At 39.9% G+C, this 27500-nt stretch overlaps 2 protein-coding genes and 1 pseudogene across 4 annotated transcripts in view; all 3 read right to left on the minus strand.

Moving 5' to 3' along the window:
* LOC140934304 (uncharacterized) overlaps positions 1–12093 on the minus strand; it is a 79888-nt pseudogene extending 67795 nt beyond the window's left edge.
* On the minus strand, positions 727–4663 carry LOC140932720 (Golgi-associated plant pathogenesis-related protein 1-like). Its single transcript, XM_073382230.1, has 4 exons — positions 4530–4663; positions 3324–3388; positions 1776–2009; positions 727–1118 (listed from the first exon to the last, which is right to left on the minus strand). Exons 1-4 carry the CDS (start codon positions 4624–4626, stop codon positions 750–752), a joined length of 765 nt encoding a protein of 254 aa, XP_073238331.1. The 5' UTR covers positions 4627–4663; the 3' UTR covers positions 727–749.
* Positions 12094–17886: 5793 nt separating the features above from the next.
* Positions 17887–27500, minus strand: part of LOC140932718 (uncharacterized) — an 11568-nt gene continuing 1954 nt past the window's right edge. Inside the window, exons 2-7 of one of the 3 annotated variants that reach the window (XM_073382227.1) lie at positions 24264–24325; positions 22672–22911; positions 21359–21599; positions 20663–20730; positions 18946–19182; positions 17887–18371 (exon numbers count right to left, since the gene is read on the minus strand). In XM_073382227.1, coding sequence (XP_073238328.1) covers positions 18045–18371; positions 18946–19182; positions 20663–20730; positions 21359–21599; positions 22672–22911; positions 24264–24325 — 1175 coding nt within the window. In that variant the 3' untranslated portion in view covers positions 17887–18044. The remainder of the gene's footprint in view (positions 18372–18945; positions 19183–20662; positions 20731–21358; positions 21600–22671; positions 22912–24263; positions 24326–27500) is intronic. The other 2 variants (XM_073382229.1, XM_073382228.1) reach the window with 2 other exon arrangements.

Consider the following 27500-nt stretch of genomic DNA (forward strand, 5'->3'; position numbering starts at 1 on the left):
TGTTGTAAATTGCTGAAAGACTAAAAGCGGCATTTGAAAAGTAATACCAAAGAGGTTTTATTGTTTTATTTGAATGGTTACACCACATCAGAACCATAGGATGTGGTCCACCGACTAGAAAATTGGAAACACCTTTCAAGAACTCAAATGCGCCCTCAGGTCGATGTTACGAAAGTTATTCATCATCCCCGCTTTAAAGGTCAGCCTTTGCTCACTTTTGACTTATTATTATTATTATTATTATTATTATTATTATTATTATTATTATTATTATTATTATTATTATTATTATTATTATTATTAATATCATCGTCATCATCATCATTATTACTATCATTATCGTTAATCTTGTCGCAAGGTTTTTGCGCCTGCCTGACTTTGGTTATTCTGAACTCCCCAAAACCACGTAGAGTTGTCAATGAAGGCTAATTACAAAGTGGCTTCTTGGATGAAGTGGGCTCCATCAATGAGGTGGTAACAATATCCATAATTTGAAAGGATGAACAAGAAGCCGACATGTGGCATATTATAAGCGATCTGTCAAATTGGTGGGAAACTGAAAATAGCGTTAGAAATTTAAACGCTAAGAAAATGATTTGTCCCATTTTCTTTAATAAAAAATTTAAAACAAAGAGAGGCCCCAGTCATTTTCAAACGAGTTGTTTGTGTCTATTACTTAATATTATTATGAAAAATGGACAACCAACTAAGTTTTTATTATCCTTTATTTTTTTCATGTTGCCATGTGTTTAAGATATTAGGTAAACAAAAAGCACCCACTGGACAACAAACGTGGCCAATCTCTGTGATTCTAGTACAGCAGAAACACCTGCCCTAACAACGTTTGGTTTGGTGACAACTTGGTTACAATCTGTTGTGACAGTGCTGACGTTAGAAGCAGAGGTGGTTACAGAAGGGAGTGGGCGACCCTCCTGGGTGGTTGCCGTTATGCAATGTATAACGGAGGTTGTCAAGATGGGCTCTTTCGGAGGAAACACATTTCTGGAAAAATAACCTCCAACGTTTCCGGGCGGGAAATATTTTACTACCACCACAGTTTTGCCGTCTTTTCTACGTTTGCTGGCTGCGCCGATTTGCTTTGTGTTTTTCCAGACGAGCTAAAAAAGGCAAGGAAAGAGTTATAAAATTGGGCTAAACATTCATTAATTTGTCTCCAAGCACTGATCAAGTTCCATGGAGATAAGACGGCTGAGGTGGTGAAAGTCGCCACCATGGCCCATCCCTGCTAAAGCCATAAAGTTACGAGCTTGTTGACAACAATATTAAACCTCGATATAAAAATTTGAATGCAGGACACGTCACAAAACACGTTTCATGCGAGATGAAAGTGACAGGCGTAACGTAAGGAGGAAAATAATGGAGAGTTTAAGAATCACGTTTGCAACTGCAAGTGCGAGATGACCGCGTCACCTCTTTTCCCGCAACCCTAGCTTACCGTTTGTCGTTAGTCGTTAAACATCAAGAAGAGATCCAGGAACTTAACAATATCATCGTTCTCACATGAATCGACAATTGCATGGCTATCTCTACCATTTGCTGCTGCCATTTTTCATAACTGACCTGATTTTTAATCTCAAATCAGGGTAGTCTTAACCATATTTGCTGTGGATCAATTTAGGTTTCTGAGAAACTGCCCACCTACCCCTCCCCTGAGTCAACATTAACACTTACTTCTCACTTTGGGCAAAATGATGGCTTAGGGGAGGGGTAGGTGGGCAGTTTCCTAGAAATCTAAATTAATCCGAAGTTTTTACCTGGGTGAAATGTGCAGCTTTTGGGTAATACCGTGGCTTACTATAATCATAATTTTTCTCCTCTTGGTAGAACAATTTTACTGCTTGTTCACAAGGTTTGGCAGGCCTTCCAGGACTTAAGAACAAATTTCCAGGATCTTTCCAATCGTGTTCGAATTTGTTGTGTCTGGCCAAGTAATCTGCCCACGCGTTGGCTTTCTTCCAGAGATCATGTGACCAAGTTACGTTAGCAACCTATGAAGGAAAACTCAGTATCTGCATTTCAGGAGATAAGGTATAAAAGCTCTGTCGCTTTTACTTCATTCTTTGCTGTAAGTTTTGTCGGTATGGCTTACCTTAGATAATTAGTGGACCACTGCTTGGTCTAAAGAAACCGTCTACCATTAGGTTGATCGATCTGCATCCTACACTGGTTACTGCTTTGAAGCAACTCGTTTGGCAGGTACGAGAGGGACTGGGACACACTCTCTCTCTTTCTCTCAAGTCAAAGCTTTTTTCTGTTTGTTTCTTTTTTCAAGCTTCTTTAACTATTTGCTATTAGTGATCTTCTTGTTCTTACTCTAAACAAAATGTCACTAAATTTAATGTACAAGGTAGTGAGGATGTTTTTTGGCATTAAAAGAAATAATTATCCTACGAAGACAAGAAACGGTGTTATTTCCATAAGTTCAATTTTTTCCCTATTATCATTATTCTATTCAAATTTATCTGCTGAATTATTCAATATTGAACTAGTCGATTAAAACAAGCAAGATTCATCAATAGTAATATCTCTGGTGTGTTTCGAATACGGAAAAAGAGTTGGGGCATATATTCGGTCGTGCAATCCCTTAAACCTTTGAGCCGTAAGAGTGACCAAAGCCAATTTTCTTCTAACAATATCATTATATAATCTAGAGAAAATGTTGTGAGAATTAATGAAATGATCATCTGATGGGAAAAGCTTTGATCTTAAACCAAATTCTCTCAACGTATTCTTTAAGGAAATGTATAGAGATCAGTCTGGAGAATTTGTATTTGGATATTAGGGCTTCAGAGGTTAATCCTTTGATAACCATACAAAACCCAAACCATGTGATGCACATCGATGGGAAGGAGATCGGCACAAATTTCCAGTTCCTGGGTCATTTCATCCTTTTTAATTCTTTCTCTTCTTTTACCGCTCCTCACAAGCAGGCACATCGACGATACTTGAGAATAAATAATGTTTGTGCTACTGCATCAAAGTACAAACAACCAAAATAGAATCTAGCTACGTGAAAAACTTCCACACGAAGCTCAAAATTTTGTGACCGACTGAACCATTATTGTTATTGTTATTCATTGCAAATATTTGATTGGCATCTTGAGTAGTTTTGATATCTTTGCATTTTATTCTATTTTGTTTTTTCCTAAGTTTGCGACCGGGCGGGATTCTCCAAATCATGCGATCTGATTGGTTACGGGAGCGGGCGGTTTTATAACATCTTGCCCAAAAACCCGGCCGGGAGGCCTCGGGCAGTTTTTCGTACGTGAAGGAAAGAGAGTTGAAAGTTAGAAGTAAATTACCTGATGGATTCTCCTGAAGTGGATATGCCAGATAAGCGAAGGCTGTTTACATGGCAAAGAACAACCTGCCAATAAAATCAGCAGAGTCGTCCAACATTAAAGAGCATTGTAAACGCATTGACATTTGCCGAAATGCTCAATTCGACGAAATTGACTTAATTTCTGTGTTTCACAAGGGGAATTAGTTTTTTTACATTCTCAAATGATATTTAGAACGTAGAACAATCAGTCAATGAGTTGGTAAGTAGCAGTATATCGTTTGACAAAACCTTTTCAGAGAGCCTAAATTTAATAATTTGGTCAGCTATGATATTTGGATTGCTGCTATTAGATGGACAGAACACTTAATCGAAAATTGCGCCAATTTGCTTGTTTGAATTGGACTGACAAACAATGAGGAGTGCTTCAGGTTATTCTGGCAACAGAGGAATCTAGTATTGTTATTTTAAAAGAAACAATCACTAAGCGTCTTTTTCGTAGACAATATGTAATTTAAAAATATGTTGTAACTTAAACGAACTCAGGGACTATTAAAAACGTCGAGCAAAAAAGATATATAAATGTCAATTAATCGCAGATATGATAAGCTTGTTTACTCTTCTTGGGACATTTATCTCCTTCTTCTGTTGCCTTTAAATCCCTTTTTGTAATTAATTTAACCGCTGAGACATTAGAATCGATCTTCATGATCAGTTCAACAATTGATTTTAATTACCAGTTTTCATTAGCTGTCCCAAATCGTACTTGCATCTCAAATGGACAGTTATGTAATCTGTGTCAGCTAACCAGTCGGCAAAACCCTCCTGTATTTTAGGTTTCCATACAACTTGGCAAATTAATCGAATAAGGCCGACTCTGTGCACGAATTTCTCCCAAAAAATATTTCAGTGTTTAACATTGAATTTCAGTAATTTGGCGTACTTTCACTTCTTTCCGATTTCGAATTCCCACATTGTTACAGTGTTTCATTTTCGTTCATTAAGACCTGCAAAGTGATGTTCTATCTCCAGTTTCTGGGTAACGTCAGGAACCAATGGGCTCCTGGTAACGTGTACTGCAATTTGCAAAGAGAGGTGGAAAAAATACAGCCTTCCAGCGGCTAATTTCATTTGAGTTCTATGAGTATAAACGAAAACAGTGGTTTTGTCTGAGTCAATCTTGCGCATGTACAGAGTTTAAGTTTCCCTACTTCTAGAATACACTAACCTGCTTTCTGAACAGTCATACTTAGCAGCAACAGACAACCTAAAAAATCAAGGCTTCTAAACATAATCACTTGGTGATTTTTGTCAGTTGTAGACATATTTCCTCAGCATGATGTGTGGAAGGTCATGGGTAAAAGCACTCATAGCTTTCAGACTTGTTTTTTATCTGACATTTCAAAAGCTTATAAATGTTTGTACAAAGTACCGATTTAATTACGTTTTGTTAGAAGTTTGTTTGTTGACTTTGGCTTTAGTATACACACAGCTAATGTAACAAGTTGGGAGCTCATTTTTTCCGGGCTAAGAATGAGGGAGTGTACAGACGTAATAAAGTTTACAGGTATATAAAAACTAATTTGTTATTAGGCGACGAAGAGAATTTTCAATCGCTCAAATAGTTTTCTTTTAACCTAGGAAGCATAATTATTAAATTTACCTTTAAAAATACATATTCGTCACAGTTATGACAAACACAGAGGCATTCAACTTTAGCTCATAGACCAGGCTCCCGCTGGGTATTCCAATAAAAACAGCAATAATCGAAAAGCAGAAAGCGCGCGGGGGACGATGGGAAGAGGCAAAAGGCGGGATCCTCTGCCATATAATGCATTCAATTTTTGCTTCTTCTTCTCTTTCCCCTTCCCATCATCCCCCGCGCGCTTTCTGTTTCCCCCTCTCCAGCCCTCTCTACAATACAAAGAGGCCTTTACGGCGGAGAGAGTACCTAGTCGCTATTTATGAGTTTGTTGGCTGAATGGATCGAGTGAAAAGATTGGGTTTAGGTTGGCGCCTCAACTGAACCCCAATCTTCTCTTTGGGCACGAGTCTGAACTTAGATGGTGAGCACGACACGTTGACTTGAAATAGTTCCAAACAAAAGTTGTTTCTATCAGACACGGATGACATATGTCATCTAGCTTCAAGTACCGGCCATGCGCGACCCTGCCTGCCATGTACTAGTATTGCTTACCTTTTTTTAACACCTTCTCACCTAGACCATGTTATGGCAATTAAAATATATGGCACACTTTTGAATTTCAGTTAGGCGCATGTTTGAATACCATTGATGTAAGTAGTAGTTGAATTTCAATCTTTAGTCCAAAGAGTTTCAAACAAAAAAATTACACCGTATTGAAGGATAAGTAGCTACAACAAATTGTAGCATCCCAGCAAAAAGCAAAGTCCATCGCTAGTTCTTGTGATCAGTAATGAATTTTATTTATCTTAATATGACTGGTTAAACTTTAAAAGGATGTGGCATTAAATATGTAATTTTTCTTATAGACAAATGCTAACTAACGAAAATTTAAATCTCCATAATGACATTCTACTTTCTACTTACAATTCTGCGGTTTGACTATTCTGTTCAGCTATTCACAATATCCCGTAAGCTTTAGACTTTCTTTGCTCCCACTAGCGTGTACAGCAGTGGCACTTAAATATATCCATGCACATGTCTCTAGCGGGTTAATCAACTGTTTAATTAACAGTTAACTATTACTTATTTTCACCAAAGTAGGCGGTTATGAAGTATGCGAAATGAAAAACACTACACTCAATGCAAGAGGCCAGACAGTTGGGGTGTTCTTCTATGAGGTACCCCCTACTGCACTGTTTCCAAACCCTCTCGACAACCAGATGTTTGGGATAAAGCAGCTATAAGATATTAATTAATAATTCGTCTATTAAGTATTCGTTGATCAAATCAGACAAAGCGTGCATCCGTTTTGACCAGGTTAGACGTTCTTACTTGATTGCTAAATGGTTATTATACTTAACAATTATTCCTCGAGCCCGAATGGGCTCTTAGTCGCCAAAAAGCGCGCGCTTTTCGCTAGTAGTGGGCTATAACATATAGCCTAGTAGTAGCTAAACCAATCAGAACGCAGCATTGATAATAGACCACTAGCTACTTGGATTTTACTAAAAGTAGTTATACATCAATAAATAGTTGTTATAGCTGTTAGTTAATTGAAGTAGTCATCATCCAATAATAATAACAATATCAATACATAATCAAGAAAAAAAGGTTTAGAGGACATCTGAGGAATAATGCTTTGATCTTTCATCAAATTATCCCAACTCATTCTTTAGGAAATGTATGGAGATCAGTCTCGAGAATTTGTGTGTAGGTAGGGATAACAACGCTTGATATCTACTTGCTTTCACTGACTCGCGTTTAACCCTTTCACAGCCAAATGCCTTTCACAGCCAAATGTCGCCAAAGGCAAATTTCGACCAAAGTTCCAAATTTTATTTTCTAAAATTTTGAGAAACAAATAGCATCATGTGAAAGTACAGGCAGAGAGCTTTCATTTAAGTGGTCACATCATAGGATTTGGTACACAGGCTCAAAAGTGAGAGTCGGCAGCTTACAAAACCCTATCAAACACTCTGGCAGTGAAAGGCTTAAATCATGATCAAATCAGTTCATAACATTAAATCAGCAAAGATTAAAGACGCAATAACCAAGTAAAGACTACAGATCATCGCTTTTCCAGCTGCAGGCACCACATTAGGATCCGTGGAATCCGTTGTTGGTCGTACTTGTACTGGGCACCATGTAAACTTGGGTGGAGTGTAAGGCCATTGAGAACCTAGAGTGCGAGCAATGGGTGGAAAAACGTTTTTACCGAAGTAACCGACATAGTTGCCTCCTGGGTTGTATTTGATAGAAACAACAAGTCTCTTGTCTTTGCGAATGGCCCACGCTGCCCCAATTTCTTTGGAATTTCTCCAAACCACCTGAAAATAAAAAACAAATAAAACAAAGAATGCTGAAAGTGACAAAAAAGTATTAATTTCACTTTAAATTTAAACCGAGGCATGAAGTACGAGTAGTCTGCTAGACTGGAGGTACGAGCAGCACTAGAGTAATCGCACGACAGTAATCCACACCGTACTATTCTGCCTCTATTATCACTGAAGTGCTGGGCGTTACGTATGTGACTGCTGAATGAATACAACAGTATCCCTCATGAGCTGAACAAGCTTTAAATCTTGCGCCGAGTGCGATCCCAAAATTCACCACAGATTTGAAACAGTCAAAAAAGGGAAAATTTTTGAAAAAATAATAACTCATTTATTTATCAAACTATTTCAGTCAATGTTTATTCCAACACCAAATATATTGTTCATACCGTAGTGAAATGTCCCGCTGCTTGATTATAACCGGGTCTGTCGTAATTATAATACTTTTCCTCCCAATGGAACCATTGTATAGCGTCACTACAATACTCCGCTGGGTAATCGTTAGGATGGGACAGGTATAAATTACCAGGATTCTTTTCGCTATGATGAAACTTGTTGTTTTCTGCTAGATATTTGACCCAATCCTCTGCTTCTTTCTGAAGACTTTTCGACCAAGTGACATTGGGGACCTGAAGAAACAAAAATTTAACTCTTTAAAATAGAAAATAGACAAAATATACCTCTTTATTTTGAGTGTTTTTTCCCAATGAAGGTCATGTAATGTTGCTTTAGAGAACTGTTACCCTCAAGTGGGAGTTGCGTGGTCGGAGGGTCGTTAATTTAAGAGAGGTCTCCTACTGTAATTACTTAACTAGGAACATTTGAGTGTTTTGGGCAGATAGTCGTTTATTGGAGGTGGTCAAGATTGAGAGGTGGTCGCACATAGAGGTTGGACAGTGTCGCCTTTTTTTCCGGTTGGGGTGTTAGCCTCCCACGCAGGCGATTTTAGGGGAGTTCGTATTTCTTCCCTCCCTACAAACGCCTGTACGAGCTTCCCTAAAAACGCCTGCGTGGGAGGCTATTGGGGTGTAGGCTCACTTCTAGAACGCAAAAATCATGAGATTATCTCCCTCACATTTAGAACCAGTGAAGTTGAAGAAGTTGAAGTTCAATTGTTCAAGTTTATTGATCTTCATAAGTTACAAATTAAATTACGTAAATTAAAAGTTGAAGTTTACTGATCTTCATAAGTTACAAATTAAATTAGCTCAATCACTGACATATATGTACACACAAACATCCTCTGCTCGCAAATAGCTTGGCTAATTGAGACGGGCAGAGGAAAATAAAAGTAATTTATAACTGAGAAGAAATTAAGTAGAGGAAAGGAAAAGGAGGATAGATCAATATAAATGACATAAGAAGAGGGACTGAATTATGAGATTAACCACCCCTTCAACCCCAGATTCCAAAATTGACACCTAGGAATTCCCTTTTTCCAAACCCAAGATACAAATGATCCGTGAAATTAAAAATAAAAGCCTTTTCTCTGAATTTTCAGAGTAATTATTGTCCAATTCCCCAATCTGCGCTAGAATTTACATCTAGAGCTATTTACCTGATGGAGTGTGCGGAAATAGTTGTGCCAATAAATACACTGATTTTTAAAGGACATTTTACCTGCAACTGCAATGAAAATTAGTACTGTAAGTCATTTATATCCGATAAAAAAATTGGCTTTATAAGTTAATAATACCGTGAAAAGATTCAAAGGCTGACGTCTCTAGCTCTCGCTAAGCCAAATTTTTGTGTTTTATTTCCCTCACAATGTAGCCGGCGTCTGTGTGCAGGCATCTTACTTGTGAGCTTTCGAACAAAATTTTAGCGACCGAGCCGCAAGCATTAGCCGTCGAGAAGAATAGCTCGGCCCATTCCGCATTCTTATTCCCGGCTTCGTCAGCTCTCGCTGGCGGTTCCGCAGCCGAAAATGTTCCCCATGCAAAATTGTACCAGTGAGCCTGCTGCTCGCAGGCCATTCACCACATAGCAACATCAACTTGCAACATCCTGAATAAGGACATTTTGCAACTTAACTCTCTATCTGTTTATTCATTAAAACTATAGAATCCACCCACAATACTGAGTTATAATTTTTGCTTTTTGAACCTTGGACACAATAAATTTTGCCCGAAATTACAGTCGACCGGCTCAGCTTCGGCGGGTCGTCTTGTCACTTGTTTATCAGGAGATATTAATGATATTTAATTTTATTACTTGGTCGTTTTCTTTTTTCCGGTCTTATCCAACTCGTTTGAATTAATTTAGAAATATCTTGTCTCGCAAAGAGCTATTGAGAATGCTAAGTAAATTGACACAATTCAATCCTACAACTCAATTCACTTCAATTCGATCAATTTTATTCACACTTTTATAAAATATTTACATTATATATAGTAAGGTAGGAAGACACTAATAAAGAAGAAGAAGGAAAAAAGAAAGTTAATGGCTTGGATAGATCAGAAGTGCACGGTGATCAGAGTAGCTTAGCTTTCGAGCTAACCACCCCTATATTACGAGTGGAAGTACATATAAAATGTGCGCTTGGTGCCATGGCAACTATGGACGATTATGTTAAGGGAGTCATTTTATGTGAAACAGTCGTAATACATTGTTTCTTTGAAAGTTAACTACATTGTAAAATTGGCTTGCCCTGTTTTTTGAACTTATGTTAGGTAAGTGTTTTTATCTTATTAGGAATCTCTTCCCAAGTTTTGGTTATGGCAAACTTAAATGTGTGTTTGCCGTAATTTGACCTTACACGTGGTACATAAAAGTTACGAGTGAGGCATTTCTGGTATTGTGTGAGTGAATATCAGACACCTTTACGAGGTTGTTTTGAAACACTTCAGGGATATTGGCTTCATTTTGGTAGATTTTGTGCGCTAGCAAGGAGATTTTGAGTTTAAAAATGTTATGTATGTTAAGTATATCTAGAAGTTTGAGGTAGGGCGCACTACTTTCTCTATTATGGCTAAAATCGAGAACGTTTTGTAAACCCTCCGCTTGGGCGCAAGCGACGCCATTTAATACTTATAAAAATACTCGCGATACCGAACGAAAACGCATTAGCGTACAGTGGAACGACCGTTGAAACGTTCAGTCAAGGGGTAAATGATAAGTTTAACTATAGGAAAACCTATGGAAACGGAGAAATGTTTGTGTAATGCACCGAAATTCAATCATCGTCCTTCCCACGGTCCTTCCTACTAGTCTCTCGCTAGGGGAGGACAAGTAGCCGGAGAGGACCTTGGGAACGAGGTTGAAATGCAACATTATTGTTATCAATATTATTATCGTCATTGTTATCGTTAGCATTCTTATTACCAATTATTAACTATTGTTAATGTTATTATTGTTAATAACACTACGTATATTCTTTCCATCAGTCAGAAATAATTTGATTCTACGGATGAGGTTCTCGTGGGCGAGGGCATTCGTAATAAGACAAACCGAGCCGTGAAGTAGAGAGGAAGTTATACGTCTTTGGCGACGCGCCCGTCCAAAAAATGCCGGCAAATATGTTGGCACTCACAAGGAACAGCCCATCTATGCCAACTTGGTAAAATATGAAAAATGTTTCACTTTCGGTTATTTTTCTTATTTCTTTCTAGTTTCCTAAGATTTGCGACGAAAACAAAATGTTAAATACTGCGATTTTATTTGGTTATCCAATTATTTAACTGAATTATTTCTAAGTAGACGAAACCTACTTCACCCCGTACCCATTTTCGCAAGGCATGCATGCTTTTACACAAATTGGTAGAAAGCCTCCATATTTATTTTCTTTTAATCTATGAAATTAATGAAAAGCTTAAAAGCTTCGTTTCATGGGTGGAGGTAGCAATGGGTGAAAATGGCGGTTCTTAAGAGCAAACGAAACCTTTTGCTGTTAGTTTTTGGGCGGACTGAAATTATTTACTAGCTATTGAGCACTGTTCACAACGTCGTTTCGGCTTTGTCTGTTCGAAGAGCGGAAGAAACAACTGTACCCTCAGATGCATCATTTTAGAAAGATGTTATTGCCAATGTTTAAGTTATAAGGTTTTCTTTGTGTTAGTTAGCCATTGCCAGGAGCCATGAGTAGGTCAGTTTGTAGAGCAAAAAGCCTCTGAAAGAGCTTTCTTCGTTTCCGACGCGCAAACATTTTTAATAATTAAAACTATTTCAGGTCGTTCAAAGGTTCAAGATCCTTGTAGATATCCCAATGACCTCGTGACTAATACCTCTATAAAAAGTGAAATTGCCCTATTCTCGTCCGATATCGAAAGTCTAAAATAATTGGGTACTGACAGACCAAGCACTTAATTAGCTTCCTAGGAAAAAACTGTCATTTGCTATAGTGGCTTTGGACTAATGTATTTTAGCTTTAAAATACGTAAAATTAAATGACCTACACACATTTGCCTGAAATTATAAAGGTCTATAAATAGCGAATATATTTAACAAATATATACGTATGATTATCATACCTTTACAAGTTGTCAAAAAAGCAACAAACGCAATCGAGATACTCGCGATGCCGTTCATAGCTGTGTTCTGTAGTGGTTTTCCTAGGCGAGAAATGGAACATGCAGTTGAGGAGCGATGCGATTCAGGAGATTTAAGGCGATCACTTACCTAATAAACATGTGACCATGTCTATCAAACCCTTAAATATGCTTTCAATGATATTAATTTTTAACCAACGCCTGTGCAGTTTCTCATATCCATTTATACCAATATCAAAACCGGTACATTACGCAGCACTCGTAAACTTCATTTCCAATTTCGTAATTGTTGTGGGTGCGTCAAATGCGAACGGCAACGTCTGTGTACGTCATACTCTCTTTGGACAAAGCGATTAGGGCAAGTACGTGTCAAGATTGAAGGATTATCACTTCCTAAGTATTCATTGATCGATATCATATTTTTGTTTGTGCCGCATTCAAGATGCAGTCGTCACGCTACGTGACCGGGGTACTTTGAAACTTTGAAGACCCGTTTCGAACGTAACGCTTCCGTCTTACTAAGCCCAGTTTTTAAAATGTAGCTTGACAGTAACACGTCTTGGCTTCAAAATTCAAACTAAATACAGTCCAACTAAATAGCTGTTGTGAGAAACCAAAACTGGTTTGAACGACTTTTTAAAACGGCAGAAGAACGACGTTAAAAAAAAGGCAGCCCAATCTCAGCACCTGAGGAGAGTTGTTAAATATCTTTCATCCGATGCGATCTTGGCAACTTCTTGCGCTTCGGTGTTTCTAAATCACATCGGTTCAGAAAAATTATCACAAATGAAGCAAGAAGGCGCCATGCTTATAAAGCGAGAGGTTTCCTTTTAAGATTGGCTTGATTCCCACCTAAATCCTTATGTTAATTACCGTATTTCCTCGTCTCGGAATAATAGCCGGGGGCGATTATTTCTTTTTTCACACAAAAAGGGGAGATTATTCGAGGTAAGGCGATTATTCGAGGGGGGCTATTATTTCAAATATTGCTCACTGGAAGTCATGCCTTAAGTATTAGATTTCATTTATTACTTTTCCATTAAGCAAAAAAATAATCACATCAAATGAACTGCACATGGGCTCAAATCCCAGGGCTCAACTTTAGTTCCTTGATTAATTTTCAGAGCTTGAATCGTCACTGATCAGTTCTGCTGGATCACATTGCACTTCAACTTGACAAAGAGGCGATGAAAGGAAGAGAAGATGGCAAGAGGGTCGAAGGGGGGCGATTATTCGAGGGAGGCGATTAATCGAGGGATAGCGCTATTATTCGAGGAAAGACGGCACGCAAAATTGTATCACACCCAACTCTCATACTGAGCTTGGGTTGCCTTTGTTAACGCCAAGTGTGTTTAACTGTGACGTCAACAAACTCTAAAATCTTCGAAATCTTTAAAGCCTAAGACTCAACCTACCGGAAACTTCTCGACCTTAGACTATTACATCTACAAGTGCCTAAGAGAGGTTAGCAAGCTGGACTTAAAGCAACGCGACTACAGTATAGACATAACAGGGGCACCCAACGGGAATATAGTTCAAAACCACTTAAACATAGCATTGTTAAACGTATTTTAGTCGGTAGATAAAAGTATATTTTTATCCCCTCCCCTGTTCGGATTTCCTAGCTGGAAGTCTAGTGATCCGAAAATTATAGGGATCAAAACTTATCTTTTCGAAATTTTCTGCCGGAAGAAAGGCTCGCGAAAATTCTAGGTGACCTTTTTAGGGTAAAAATCCGTTAAAAATGGGCAATTATACCATCTTTCAGATGTTCGAAAATCCGAGGAGAGGCAGGCAAGCAAGATATTTTACAACAAATGTTCCGAAAATTCTAGGTCTCAAATCGTCTTCCGAACAGATATTTTCCGAAAATTGACGTTGGGTGCCCCTGACATAACAACATGGTTATCAGGGTAAGGCGGCCATCTTGAAAGGTGAACTAACGGAATCAGCAGTGAATCTCACTGTGTATAATCCTCGCACGTCAAGATTCTATCGGCTGCCAAAAATCCACTCGTCTTGTAATCCTGGCAGGCCTATCATCTCCGAATGTAATTGCCCAACAGAACTAATTGCCACGTACTTAGGACACGATCACCAACCCGCTGGTCTAAAATTTACCCAGCTATGTGAAAGATACAAAACAAATGCTTCGTAACACCGAATCTGTTCGTTTCCTTGGGGAGCATAATTATGTTTTCACCATGGATATCAAATCCCTGTACACTACCATCCCTAACAGAGATGGCCTCTTGGCTCTAACACATTTCCTTGTTCTTCAACCACCTACACGCTCTTGTTCGCCTCGCAGAGTTAGTTCCTTCTAAAAAGGCCATTTTACAGTTACGGATAAAAGCGAGGCTGAAGTTGACCTTGTTTTGATACAAATCTTCGTGCTTTATTATGTAAATCAAGTTATTTTTATGCTAACTAGTGTTTTTCAAGGACAATTTCCATAACAAAGCAAAGGAGGTTTGTATCAAAACAAGGTCATCGTCAGCCTCGCATTCACTCGAAGGCAAGGGTGCTAAGACCCTGTTTACAAGGACCCCGGTCTAGTGGGGTAAGTTTCTTTTGTTTTGTTTCCCCTAGAGCGTGAAAACAAAAGAAACCAACCCCACTAGACCGGGGTCCCCAACTCCATGTAAACAGGCCCTAAATCCACAACTGTAAAATGGTCTATTATATTCAATACTTTCTCTTTCAATTGAAAGTAAGACATAGATTAAGCGAGGGCTAAAAGCGAAGCTCTTGTTATCATCTCACAGTATAGTTGAATGGAACAAAATATAAAATCGTGTAATGCTAAGTAGCAACGGCAAGAAAAAAAGAGCCAAAAAAATCAGTACATGGTTCTAATTAGCACAAAAAAAAAACTTTGCACGTGCAGCACACTTTTGCTGTACATTTCTTTGCAGTTATTTTGCACGACTACAACGTGAAACTTTCAGAAACTTCCTAGTTACACGTTTTATGGAGGAAATTTTGTATGTGTTCCTGTTCACTTTTTTTTTCGTGGCCACCCATTTCCACCTTGGAGGCCGCTAGCACTTCTAATTCTCTCACCGCCGATATAACATTTTCAAGTTATTCTTCCAAAGAAATTGGTCTCCTCTGTTTTTTTATCTCTAGCTCTTTCTCTGTTATCCGCGTCAATGTAGATATTAAAATTAAGTCGAAAGAAAGAATCGGCGTTGTTATTGTTGTTGTTTTTTTTTTATCTCTAAAATTCCGGGTGGCTATGCGATTTACAGCCGAAACGCGCGCGTACTTGAAATGCAAAATTTCACCCAGGCTTACGTGAATGGGTGGACGTAAGTACGGACGCGTACGGACGATTTTCTCAGGACCAAAATTTCTTGGATGCATAGATAACCAAGTTTTCTTACCCACGGTGCTCCGCTATTACAGCCAAATCGGAGGAGTCGCTATGCGGAGTCGACTTAGGCCCAGCTATGTGTGCCTGTTTATGGCCGTCACATCGAGGAACAAATCTTTGATCAGTAGACAAGACGAACACCCGGTCTGCACAAGCGGTATATATCGACGACATTGCCTGAGCCTTCGCTGGTAGTAGACAAGAGATCGAAGATTTTGTTACCTTTGAGGATGGTTTTGATCCCAGTCTAAAGTTTACTTTTTCCATCTCTGATGAGCAGCTACCTTTTCACGACCTCGTTTTGAGCCAACAACTGATCGTCTTGTTACAAGCATACATTGCAATGCAACTGAAACTCATTCTTACCTTAATTATGCTTCCTTGCACCCCACTCGTCTTTAGGAAACTATCCCCTACAGTCAGTTTTTCCGCTTACGGCGCATCTGCAGCAACAAGACAAATTTTAAAGAAAACAGCCAAGGCATGTTTTTTTCCCAGACGCCGTGGCTACTCGCAACGGATTCATGATTAGTCAAGCCCTCGATCGAGTTATGGCCACTTCCGTACAGCGCTCATTTCAGAGCCAGACGGGAACCAGGTACCATCCCTCTGGTGTTGACAAACCACCCTACCAACGCGTTGGTCAAGAAAATCATCACAAGAAACCTGCACTTGGTACGAGTGACCGTGAAACAGCAGCAATCTTTCAGCCCCTACGCATTTTATATGTGTATCGCCGTTATAGCAACCTACGCGACTCCCTTGTCAAGAGCGCCCTTGATAACACTACAGCTATCTCTATCTGGATATCTTTATGACGCTTTTGAAATACGCGAAAAAGGTACGTCTGCGAAAAAGGTAAAAGGTATCGTGGTACGAAAAAATTCTGACAACGCAGATGGAAAACCTGCATGTGGTTTCTCACTTCAACACAAAACATTCAATTAGTGCTTTGTACTACGCCCAAGACTTTGGAACCACCGTAAAGGAATCGCTTAAAAGAACTACGAATTCGAGGTGGACTTCATTCTCGAAAAGTCGGGTTGCCCCGTGTCTCAAAATACTTTCATGCCTTTGTCAGCACTCTCAACTATATGTCTCTCCCATTTGTGCAAACAGTGACAAATGAAGAGAAGTTGTGATGAGTTACTGGATAGAGAACTTTCAACCTGTTTGACAACAAACTATTGAAGCGATTCAACTCAAGATAAAGCGGGTCTACACCACAGCATCACGGGACTATGTCATGTTATTTGCTATCTTCTTAAAGAACTACAACGTTTTTTCGCATCAAGTGAATTCCAAAAAAAACTGGTCCAGTTTTGTTATTTAAGACTATATTTTGGCATTGATATTGTTTCCCAACAAACAAGATACGGGACATAGAGCAACCAGATAAGTACGAGACTGATTCAGATCATGCAAGTGACGAAGAAGTAGTTTATGGCAGGACATGCATGACCGGGTAGGGAAGATAAGGACGAGATCATAACAGGTGCGTCTGGATCTCTGAGGCTGGTGTCATATTGATGATTATATGACTAATTCTAAATTGTACTTACAGCAAAAATCGGTTAATCAGTGAGTCTTAACAGCTATCGCTTACCTATTTTTACTACTACGGTTCGATAATCAAAATCTTTTCTATATTTTCAGTTACCTATAAATTGTACTAATGGCGGAGTTTATGTGAATTCATGTAAATTTATACCTTGATTTTAGTAGGGCCTACCCCCAAAAGTGATTGACGTGCTGAAGTAAAATGACATTGGGGTTATAACGGAATAATATTCGCTCAGTGTAGGAAAGTGAAAGAACTGCTATTTGGCCAAAAAATTAGTAGTTAACTGAGAATTGGGTACCCCCATTAGTACCCTCTGGTGGTAATGACAAGGAAACCTACATAGAAGCCGGGGACTTATACACTATAGGCTTCCTGGAACTATAGGGTAAACCATGTGAGTTAAGTGTACTGAATGAAAAATGCATTAATTTTTAAAAATAAAGAAAAAGAAAAGGTGTGTAGCTCAACAACGAGTATATTTCACTAAGAAAGAAGGGATCTTCTTTTGCCAAACAAACTGATACTTTCACTGTTTTGAATTTCACGACTTAGCGCGTTAAAAAAACTTAGGACCTTGAAACCGAATTGAGAATTTTCGAAAATTAGTTCGACAATGAGGTATATAAAAAAGCGCTGGAATTTCTTGTATCATGCAAATGTATCTGGCTTGCAAGAGTAAACATATCACGAAAATAATAATAGTGATCAAGAAAAGGGTACTTGACAACCTCGTCCCCAGAGCTTTTCCGTTTTTCTATAGGAAAAGTATTGGGGGCGAGGTTAAGTACCTGGAGTACACTTTTTAATATCTTTTTCTTAAGAGCTCCAACCTCTTACCCAGAGCTTCTCCTCCCCTTCCGTTTTCCAAGCGAAGTAAAACATGGCGTAGACAAAAGCAAATAAGAATTTTGCTCCTTGGACATGGTTGTTAATCAAAAACAAAACACAAACAGCAGTGATAACATTGAGGACTTTTTTATATCAACTAACGTACACTAGACCAAATAAATTTAAAAGTGACCGTTACAGCCGATTATAACAAAAATTATTTAAACAACAGTGACCACACCCTAGGGCTAATCACTTTTGAAATGGATAGTTTTTGTCAGTCGGTTTTTCAAAAAATATATTATTTTCCTTTGTTTCTGGATATGGAATTGACCGTTGACTAGCTATACTAATCAATGAAAATTTCTATATTTAAAAGAAAATACTACTAAGTGGCTATGATTTTTAGCGTCTACACAAGATATAGCTGGAAGCCTTTCGACGTAGCTGCCCTTTTACTACAGAACCTTTAGATGGGATTAGCAATAAATGTGTGAGATATGAAGGTTATAAGATTGACGATACTAAGATAAAAGCTCCAAGAAATAGCTTAACAAGGGACACTGCTTTTGTCGCGGCCGCTCTCACGTTAGGCATTGTTGAAGGTGATGACGTAGTCGGCACTTTGGGAACGGCATCCGCTGGACACCATGTAAACTCGGGGGGAACACGCCCCCATTCCGGACTGAATTTTCTCGCAGTAGGTCGGAAAACGTTCCTACCAAAGTAACCAGCAATGTTACCCTCGGGGTTGTATTTGATAAGAATAGCAAGTCTCTTGTCTTTAAGCCGGGTCGAAGCAGCTCCAATTTGTGTTGAGTTTTTCCAAATAAGCTAAGACAAAATAAAAAAAATAAGGGATTGTCAGAAGCAGTGCTTCACCGCCCACACAAAGCGCTGCTTCTATAAAACCTGCTCGCAGGCAAAACCCAGGTCAATGTCGTCAACAAACCAGTCACCCAATTTATGTACGGTATAAATTTCATAGGCTGGAACTCTTTTAAGATAAATGACTGTGCATAAATAAGAGTTCTGAAGGGACTGAAAAAACGGTTTTTAATTTGAGTGACTGGGACTAAGATTTGGTCTGTGCCCCTGGGAATAGTATTAACCCTTTCACCTTCAAAAGTGGCCAAACTCAAAATTCACGCCATTTTCTAAACTGAATGTTGTAAATTGCTGAAAGACTAAAAGCGGTATTTGAAAAGTAATACCAAAGAGGTTTTATTGTTTTATTTGAATGGTTACACCACATCAGAACCATAGGATGTGGTCCACCGACTAGAAAATTAGAAACACCTTTCAAGAATTCATCATTCACTCAGCTGAAAGAAAACGAATTAGACTGGAAGAATGTACTCTCCTCCACACCCAACTTTCAAGCATCTATAAAATATACCGGACCCACCTGAGTAAATTTTTCTGCTTTCTTAACGAAGCCTGGATTGCTGTAATTATAATACTGTTCCTCGTAATGGAACCACCATGTGGCGGTACTGCAGTACTCCTCAGGGTATGTTTCAAACGGTGACAAATATAGGTTTCCAGGATAATCGCTTATTTGTTCAATCGCGCTATTTTTCACATTTTTCAACCAGTCCTCAGCCTCCTTTTGTAGCTTTTTTGACCACGTAACATAGGGAACCTTGTGGCAGATGAAAAACAGTTTTAATAACCGCATCTCGCCTTCATCTTTATGAAATAATCAATCATTATATATGTGATTTTGCATAAAAAGGCACTCATAGTTCTTTAACCGGTAAATCGGTTATGAACATTTGTACTTAAATTTGTCTGATTGGGAAGAAACATTTTTTGTCAAAGTTTTCCCGCTTTAGACTCTCTGATGAATATTTAATTTTCACTAGTGACATGCTCAAATCTTTATAGACAGTATCTATGCAATTTTCCCATTACTACTAATAAGTTGGCGCTTCTTTAACATATTTATATTTATCTAATCTGCGTAAAGGGAACCTCCATCCCGGTATTTACAAATGTCATATTGCTCATAGACAAGGATGAGGTAAGTTAGCACTTCTATCTCGCCCTCCTGACAGGCATTGGCCTGCGAGCAAACTCTCCAATTATGGTCCATTAAGGCGACGGCGAAACGAGCCGCGAGAAAACGGCACTAGATCAGGGGCACACAACGACCGAATGTTTCAAGTTTTTCTCTGTGCTTTAGAAGCCTGTTTGGTTAATTTGGAGTTTTCCTAATACGATTCATCTGTTCGGATGTCTTAGGGGAACTTTGGTTGTCACGAAAGTCTTAGGTGCCTTTTTCGTCTCATCCGAAAGTGTTAGCTACCGTTATGGGTCCAGTCGAAGGTTTGAGGACATGAAGTAGCCTTGCTTTCATTAGAAAATTATGGGGGACGAAATTGGACCGAAATTTTTAGGAGACCTTTTTTAACTATAATCGTAATATCTTGGTATTAAAATGTGAATAACACAACCTCCGAAAATCGTAGTTAAGCCATTAGAAAACCTCCGAATATTTTAGACGTTTGGAACGGTTATCCAGAAATTTTTAGCTTTTCTCAAGCTTTAGAAATTTCTAGGCAATATTTGCTCCTTCGAACAGTTGTTTTACAGAAAAACGTCGCCCGGTGCTCCTGACTGGATCCTTGTGGCAATGGTCGAGGCATGGGAGGGACTTCTGCAGTGGCCATTTCACGATCAAGCTGGCATATTCAAAAGTGCATGTATTTAAATCCTGGGTCTCTTTTCGGTTTTGAGAGACGGCTGGAGCGTCCCAGAACGACCGGAGATGAAGATTATCATTTAGCCATAAAGATTGTCAAATGTTGATCCAATATGAAGTGATGAGAGTGAACTAAATCCTTCGAACTGTTAGACGCAAGATGATGACTCTCGCGAACGCCACAAATGGAGAGCTTGCTCGCAGGCTAGACAGGCATTTTTCAGGGAAGCGGGGAAATTTGGGGAAATTGACCAGCGCCCTCTTGTTACAAAATAAGGACGGAATAAGTTAGCGCCTCTATCTCGCCCTCATTACAGGCGCGCTTCAGAGAGGGGGAGATGGGGATTTAGACTCAAGCCCAATTTCCCCATTCCCCTTCCCTTTCCCTTTCCCAGCCTAGCAGTCCATAATAATTTACCTGGTGAAGGGTACGGAAATAATTGTGCCAGGAAAGGCATTGGTCTTTAAACGGTATTGTGCTTGGAGCTGTGAAATTAAGCAAAATAACGCAGTAGATGAAAAATGAAACAAGTCCCTTATGATCCCCTGGATTAAAGAGTAAAGTCTCAGTGGCGAATCTAGGGGAGAAACCCAGGGGACCCGCCCCCCCTTATTTTTAGACCCTTATCATCTCAGGGTCTGGATGACCGCCCCCCCCCCCTCTCCCCCCTCCCATCTTAATGTCTGGATCCGCCACTAGACTCTGAGTCTTGCCTTATATTGAGATTAAGGGTGGACAACAAGGTTTTCAAATTTAAAATCAATTGATCAGTCCATCCTGTTATGTCCAGTAATGGGCTCTAATGAGATACTTAATCTTTATGATTGACGCCAAGAAGTGTTCAGTAGCCCTAATCCTAACCTCAACCCAAGGAATTCTGTCAAACATGAAGTTATCATTGCAGGTAGTATGAAGTACCTAAGGTCCGAATTATGTGCATTTCTGGACGAAAGCAGAACATCCGACGTTCTGAGTCTAGTCTAATCAGACGCCACCGGCTTAGATGAAGATGGATGGATGGTCAATACAACAACCGTTGAGCCATGAAAATTTGCTGAGGATAACGGGGAGTGTTTGAAAGCACATTGTTCACTTGTAACGCATTACACATACTTGGTAAAGTGATTGGTCCTGCTGTTGTTGTCGGTATAACGAACTTTGCAGGGCATCTTGCGAACCCGGGTGGCTGATGCGGCCACTCTGGACCGAGTCTGGTCGCGATGGGTCGGAAGACATTATTTGCAAAGTAGCCAATGTAGTTGCCCCCAGGGTGGTATTTAATTGAAATAACAAGTCTCTTGTCTTTTCGTATTGCCCAAGCAGCTCCAATTTCTTTTGAGTTCCTCCAGACTACCTAAAAAGATGAAGGAGAAAAAGGCACTGAAACTTTGCTTGATTGTGAAAGGATTAAACCCAGACGTCATGTCATAAGTAGGTGAAGCATGATTTTCCGGGTGTGCGTAGTCCTGAATAGGACCACAGGTAGCCCAAGCTCAAAATATGAGCATCGGCGAACATCGGCATTGTTGCGAAACATTCGAAATATAAGGATTTGTATGGGAAAAAACCTATCTTTTCTGTAACCTATGAAAGTGAAAGGATTTCAATAAAAAACAGCTTACCTTACTTAAAATGTGTGTTACGTCTCTCGTGTGTGGTCAACGGGCCGATTTGTGGCCGTTTTATGTAAACGGTTTTCTCTCTATATAGGGATTTACCAAGTTGGGCACTTCAGCGAAGCGGGCCGACTGATCCACCGAAGGAAAACAGCCGTAAACTCGCTCCAACTACTCCAATCGCTTCCAAATTCCGCCTATGTAACACACGATAGTTCTCCTTTATCTAGAGAGAAAACGGTGACTGGTGTTTCGACAACATGCGCGGTGGTAGTGACATGATACAACTCACTTTGGCTCTGAAGATGACTACCACACAGGTTGTCGAAACGTCATTCACTGTCAGCAACAGTCCTATTCAAGACTACGCTCACGCGGACGGTATGAACTTTGTTTGATTGCAATCCCAGTTGAGGGGGGGGGGTTTGGGTTTGAAATTTTCGATTTTAGGTTTTTAGGGGTAGGAAAAGTTTGCTAGTATTGTTTAGATGGTTTGATTTAGGTAGCAATATTTTTGGGTATTCAAACAATCTGAAGATTCGCGGTGGTGCCCGCGTATCCCAGAAATTTTTAAGGCTCAGAAATTAGACATGGAATTTTTGGGGGGTTAATTATTGGTCCAGGCATTTTTGGGGGGTTGTGTTGGAAGCCCTAGGGATTTTTGTGAGTTTTTATTTTTGCCCCCATTTGACCATCCCCACCACTTGAAATCCGGAGTGCCACCATCCCTCCCCCCCCCGCCCCCTTCCGGGATTACAATAATCTTTATAAGCTGTTGTCTTTGCGAAATTTGTAATGCTCGTGACATACCGTTGTAAAATGTCCCGCTGCTTTACTGTAACCGGGTCTACTGTAATTATAATACTTTTCCTCCCAATGAAACCACTGTACAGCATCACTGCAATACTCCGCTGGGTAAACGTTAGGATGGGACAGGTATAAATTCCCGGGATTCTTTTTGCTATGATCAAACTTGTCGTTTTCAGCCAGATATTTGACCCAGTCCTCTGCCTGTTTCTGAAGGTCCATTGACCACGAGACATTACCAACCTGGAAATATAAGTTTGTAATAAAATGATTTTTAGTGAGTAAATTACCGGCAAATAATAGTAGTAAAATGAAAAAATAACTTCAAATACTGGTCTTGTTCGGTGCAAGGAATTTGGAGTTCATTCTGTAGCCAGCAAGGTCACTTACTTGATGGAAAATTGCGCAATAAAAAGCTCTGACCCATTATTAGGTATTCAAACTAAGTGCTGTTATTACATTCTAAAGCGATTTAAAGCAAATGAAAAAGCATTTTTTTTGTTTCCAAGTAGTGACGTAAATATGTCTTCCACACTCTAACGCGAAATTAAAGGCATTAAGACATTTCAACGAGCCCATAAGCTTCTGAAATTGCCCACATATAATGCAGTAGTCTTGATATATCGGCCGTCTAACCTCTCATCTGTGACAACTTAGAGTATAGTCAAACCGCGCTTTATAAACACCTGGGCCGAGTTGTTGGAAGCTGGGTTAAGTTAACCCAGGGTTAGTGGGAGATTTGAATTAAGATTTGAAAGCGCAAAAAACAGTTCAGTTTCAGTGCTTTGTGTCTACAAGTTCATGACTGGAAGGCAGTCTAAAAATGATAGAGCAAATTATCCTAGAAAATGCTTTTAAACGCAAGAATAAGAAATCACGGGTAAATTTAACCTCTGGTTAAGCGCTAATCGGTCTTCGAACAACTGGGTCCAGCTTAACACGGACGCCTTATTACTACAGACAGTTTGCTTTGTCTCTGGTGAAAGAAAGCCCTTACATTTTCTCTAAATTCAACCCGCTTAACACGGACATCCCGTTGATACGGGCGCTTTGTACAGCACCCTGGGTCTCAGTGTCCGCATTAAAGGGGTTTAACTGTACTTTAAAGGGTTACGTCACTCATTTTCAGCAACTACAAACCTTACCCAATTCTTTACACTTGAACAGTAATTCTTCGTGGTTAGTCCTGGCTAACGAAGCAAGAGTTTTAAAATCATAGGGACTACTTCAGACGAAGCCTCCCACGCAGATGTTCTTAGGGGTTCGTCACGCGTCCCTTCCCCACAGGGAAGCGTAAGGAACCCCTAGGAACGTCTGAGTGGGAGCTGGGCTGTCACTAAGATTTCAAATTGCCGGGTATATGCAATTAGTAGGTAGGGAAGTGAACAGCCAGGGAGTTCTTTTGGTCTCATTTTTCTTTTGTTTTCCAGAAAATAGCCTGGGGTCATGCTCTTAGTAGCCGGGGAAATTCCCCGCCCCCCGGCCCTTAGTGACAGCCCTGTGGGAGGCTTCTTCAGAAGGTCCTTTCTTATATTCCTGTATATATTATTCTATAGAATTCAAGAGGAGCTTGAAACTTGACAATGTAAATTTACCTGATGAAGAGTGCGGAAGTAGTTGTGCCAGTAAATGCATTGTTCCTTAAATGACATTTTACCTGAAATACACGAAAAAAGGTCTAAGAAGAAGGTAAACTTTGGCTACACCATAGTACCTGCAGTTCACAGGCCAGTAATTCACTCGCTTTCAAGCCAAGTTCAGATGTCTCAAACAATCACTTTTCATATTCTCACTTTTGATTGGCATGGATATCATGACGTCATCTACCGATAAATTGTCTGCTCATTTGCAAGAGAGAAGAAACCTGTTCTGCTGCAGATTATGCTACTGTCATGCGCAGTTTGGTCGCTGCTGCCTCGAATGCTGGCCCGAAATTTCCCAATTAATTTCCGTAAAGCAAAACAAGCATATCTATTGAATAATAAGAACTCGTTCCGCAAAAATACCGTGAATTGCCCGTATTCTGTAGACTAATTATTTGCCACTAAGATCGGCTTTGGCAAATAATTGCATGATCTGCCAGCCACTGCCAGCAGAGGGCGCGGTGGCTTTAAGCTCAGTGCTTTGCACTGTGCCAAGTTGGAATAAATTATGGATAGTACATTATTTTCAAGTGAATTACTTTGAGTAAATAAAATTCCTTAAATGTAGCAGATTCACTAACGACCGCAGTTAGCCATCTAGGACTTTTTCGCCCACTGGACATATCTCCATTAGGGCACACGTTCAAGTTCGTCACATTTTCGATAATGCCCAATTTAAAAGAGGCCTAGCATGATGAGATGTTTGATAGCATTAAAGGTAAAAACACATTGTAGGTACGACTAAAACATCACTTAGCACTATAGAGCGATAAATTACTACTTCCTGCAAATAGACTGATGTACGTCCTTTGAGCGAGTCGAAAATGCTCGCTGGAACCATTGCCACAAGTTGAAGAAACCGGCAAAATTAAATCACATCGCCAGCTAAAAAGATATTTTTGTTTCTGCTTTAATGGAACATCAGTTTTAGATTATACTGACAGACAAAACGTAAACTGAATACTTAATCTGGTTTTTCAGTAAGATACTGATGCCATTTACCTCAACTGGCTTTTCCCATGAGAGTTATCAGTGGCAATTTATTTTTGAACGAAAACAAAACTACGCGAGGGACATACGGTATACACCCGCGAGGGGGGGTACCCCCTTATATAAGCCGTATAGGTATTTTCCGCCCCAACGGGTAGGTTTTTGGGCCTTTTCGGTCTGAAAACGGGTATACACCTCCTTGGGTATACACTTTGCCTATTTTGGTCTGGAATCGGGTATGGTTTACAAGGGAACTACGGGAGTGTATAAACATATTTATCGTTGCTGTTCCAAATGAATAAGAACGAAGAAGAAATGTGCGAATTCGAAACGCATTTGAAGAATTTTTTTGTTTCCTCTCTAATCTGGTAATGATGACATAATTTCGGCCTAAATGCTAAGTCTGAAAACGGGTGTGGAAAATAACATTTTTTGGTCTGAAATAGGGTCAGGATTTGGAGAACCGGTCGGCACACCCCCACCATGAATTTCAAGAAGTACCCCCTCGGGGAGGTATACAATATATCCTTAAGAGTACACCAGTATTAATTATGACGCATGAGCTGACTCACTATATTTTAGTGGAACTGGCTCTAAACATTAAGACTGTACTTCTTTAAGTCAAAAGACATTTTGTTTACTTTACCCTATCAATTTGGGGTGGATTTATTTGCAGCATACGCGTACTGCTCAATGGAATTTTTTATTATTGTTATTATAGTTGAGATTAATAAGGAAAAATTCTAAAGGGCAAATGCCAACCTCGTCCCCAGGGCTTTTCCCTTAAAAAATGGGTGGGGCGGGAAAAGGCCCTGGCATCGGCTGGTCACGTGTCCCCTCGTACACCCTAAAATCCTGGGTGTAATAAATTAGCGCTATGTGAAAAGCTAAAATTATGCGTAACCTCACAGCGCGCGATCTTGGGCAGCCTTTTACATCTCTTGACGATTAACGAAAAGTCTTACAAGGTTTCCTTTTTGTTACAGATACTGGCTATGGTAATTTTTTGCTTTCCTCCGATTTCTATGAAGGGGACTGCGAGCGGTAACATTTGTAAAACTTCCTTTATAGAGCGATATAAATGACAAACAAGCTATCGTACATGCATAAAGTTTGTACTGGAAAACAGGGACCGCGGAGACCATTTTAAGGTGGTAGGGCTAAAAACTCTGGCCAATATAAAGAAACATTCAGGTCGGTGTTTCGCCATTTATCTTGCATTTGCGCGCCACCTTATTTACCACCTCAACAAATATAACATAAACGTCCACACGTGTTATACTATCCAATAAAACCAATATGTTAAATAAACCTCCTGAGGCTGCTACTTTTTGAAGTTGCCCGAAGTGCCGAAGCTTCCCTTGCGATTCTTATTGCAGGAAACAAACTCCTGTGTAGCTATGGAGACACTGTCTATTCTCCGCTTGTGACCATTCAACACTGCTAGGTCACCCATCCTGGATAGAAGCCACGTCTTCAGACGCCGTGCAGATGAGAATGAACGCTCGTCAACAGCGCTGGTTGCAGGATTTACAGCAGGCAGCTTACAGATAGTTTGGGCTTTGTCTTGGTTTTGGAAACTTTGACACCGCCAACAGGATTTCGTCAAAACATGCTATCTTCTCCTATAACATAACTTCCAAGATACTTAGTTGCATGCCCAGGTAGCGCCCCTGTATCAACATCTTCTCTGTATGACGCTTCAAGACTTGAACTCTGCCTCACAGTCGTCACCATTAGCAACTGTAATCAAGAGGGTCTCCATCTGGGCGTAGGAGCTGAAGCTTTCATCATAGATAGCCCTGACGATAAGATCAACAGCCTCATAATAGACCCTTCCAAAGTGATCTTTGGCAGTTTAAGGGTAGCTTGGGCACCAGCACCAGCCTCCAGTCTGGCCGAAGTGCATCGCTCTCAGTGGAAGCGTTTGTTTACCAAGCAGGCCTTCGCTCTTGCGCGAAATATTAGCATAGAAATGGTCGAAGCTTTGATCACTGGGCATTTTTTTGAGCGTCTCCTTTGTTAGATATGCCAATGTCAGGCCTTGTCCACTGACAGCAGCCACCTTGGTACCCTTAAGATCCTTAGATAGATTATCGGTGCGGGAATGAAGCCGCCCTCCAAGATCCAAACCAAAGAAAAAGTCAAATCGTTCCATTTAGGTCTTACATCCTATTATCCTTGCACGCACATCGGGTT

The sequence above is a fragment of the Porites lutea genome, chromosome 4, assembly GCF_958299795.1.
Source record: "Porites lutea chromosome 4, jaPorLute2.1, whole genome shotgun sequence".
Lineage (NCBI taxonomy): Eukaryota > Metazoa > Cnidaria > Anthozoa > Scleractinia > Poritidae > Porites > Porites lutea.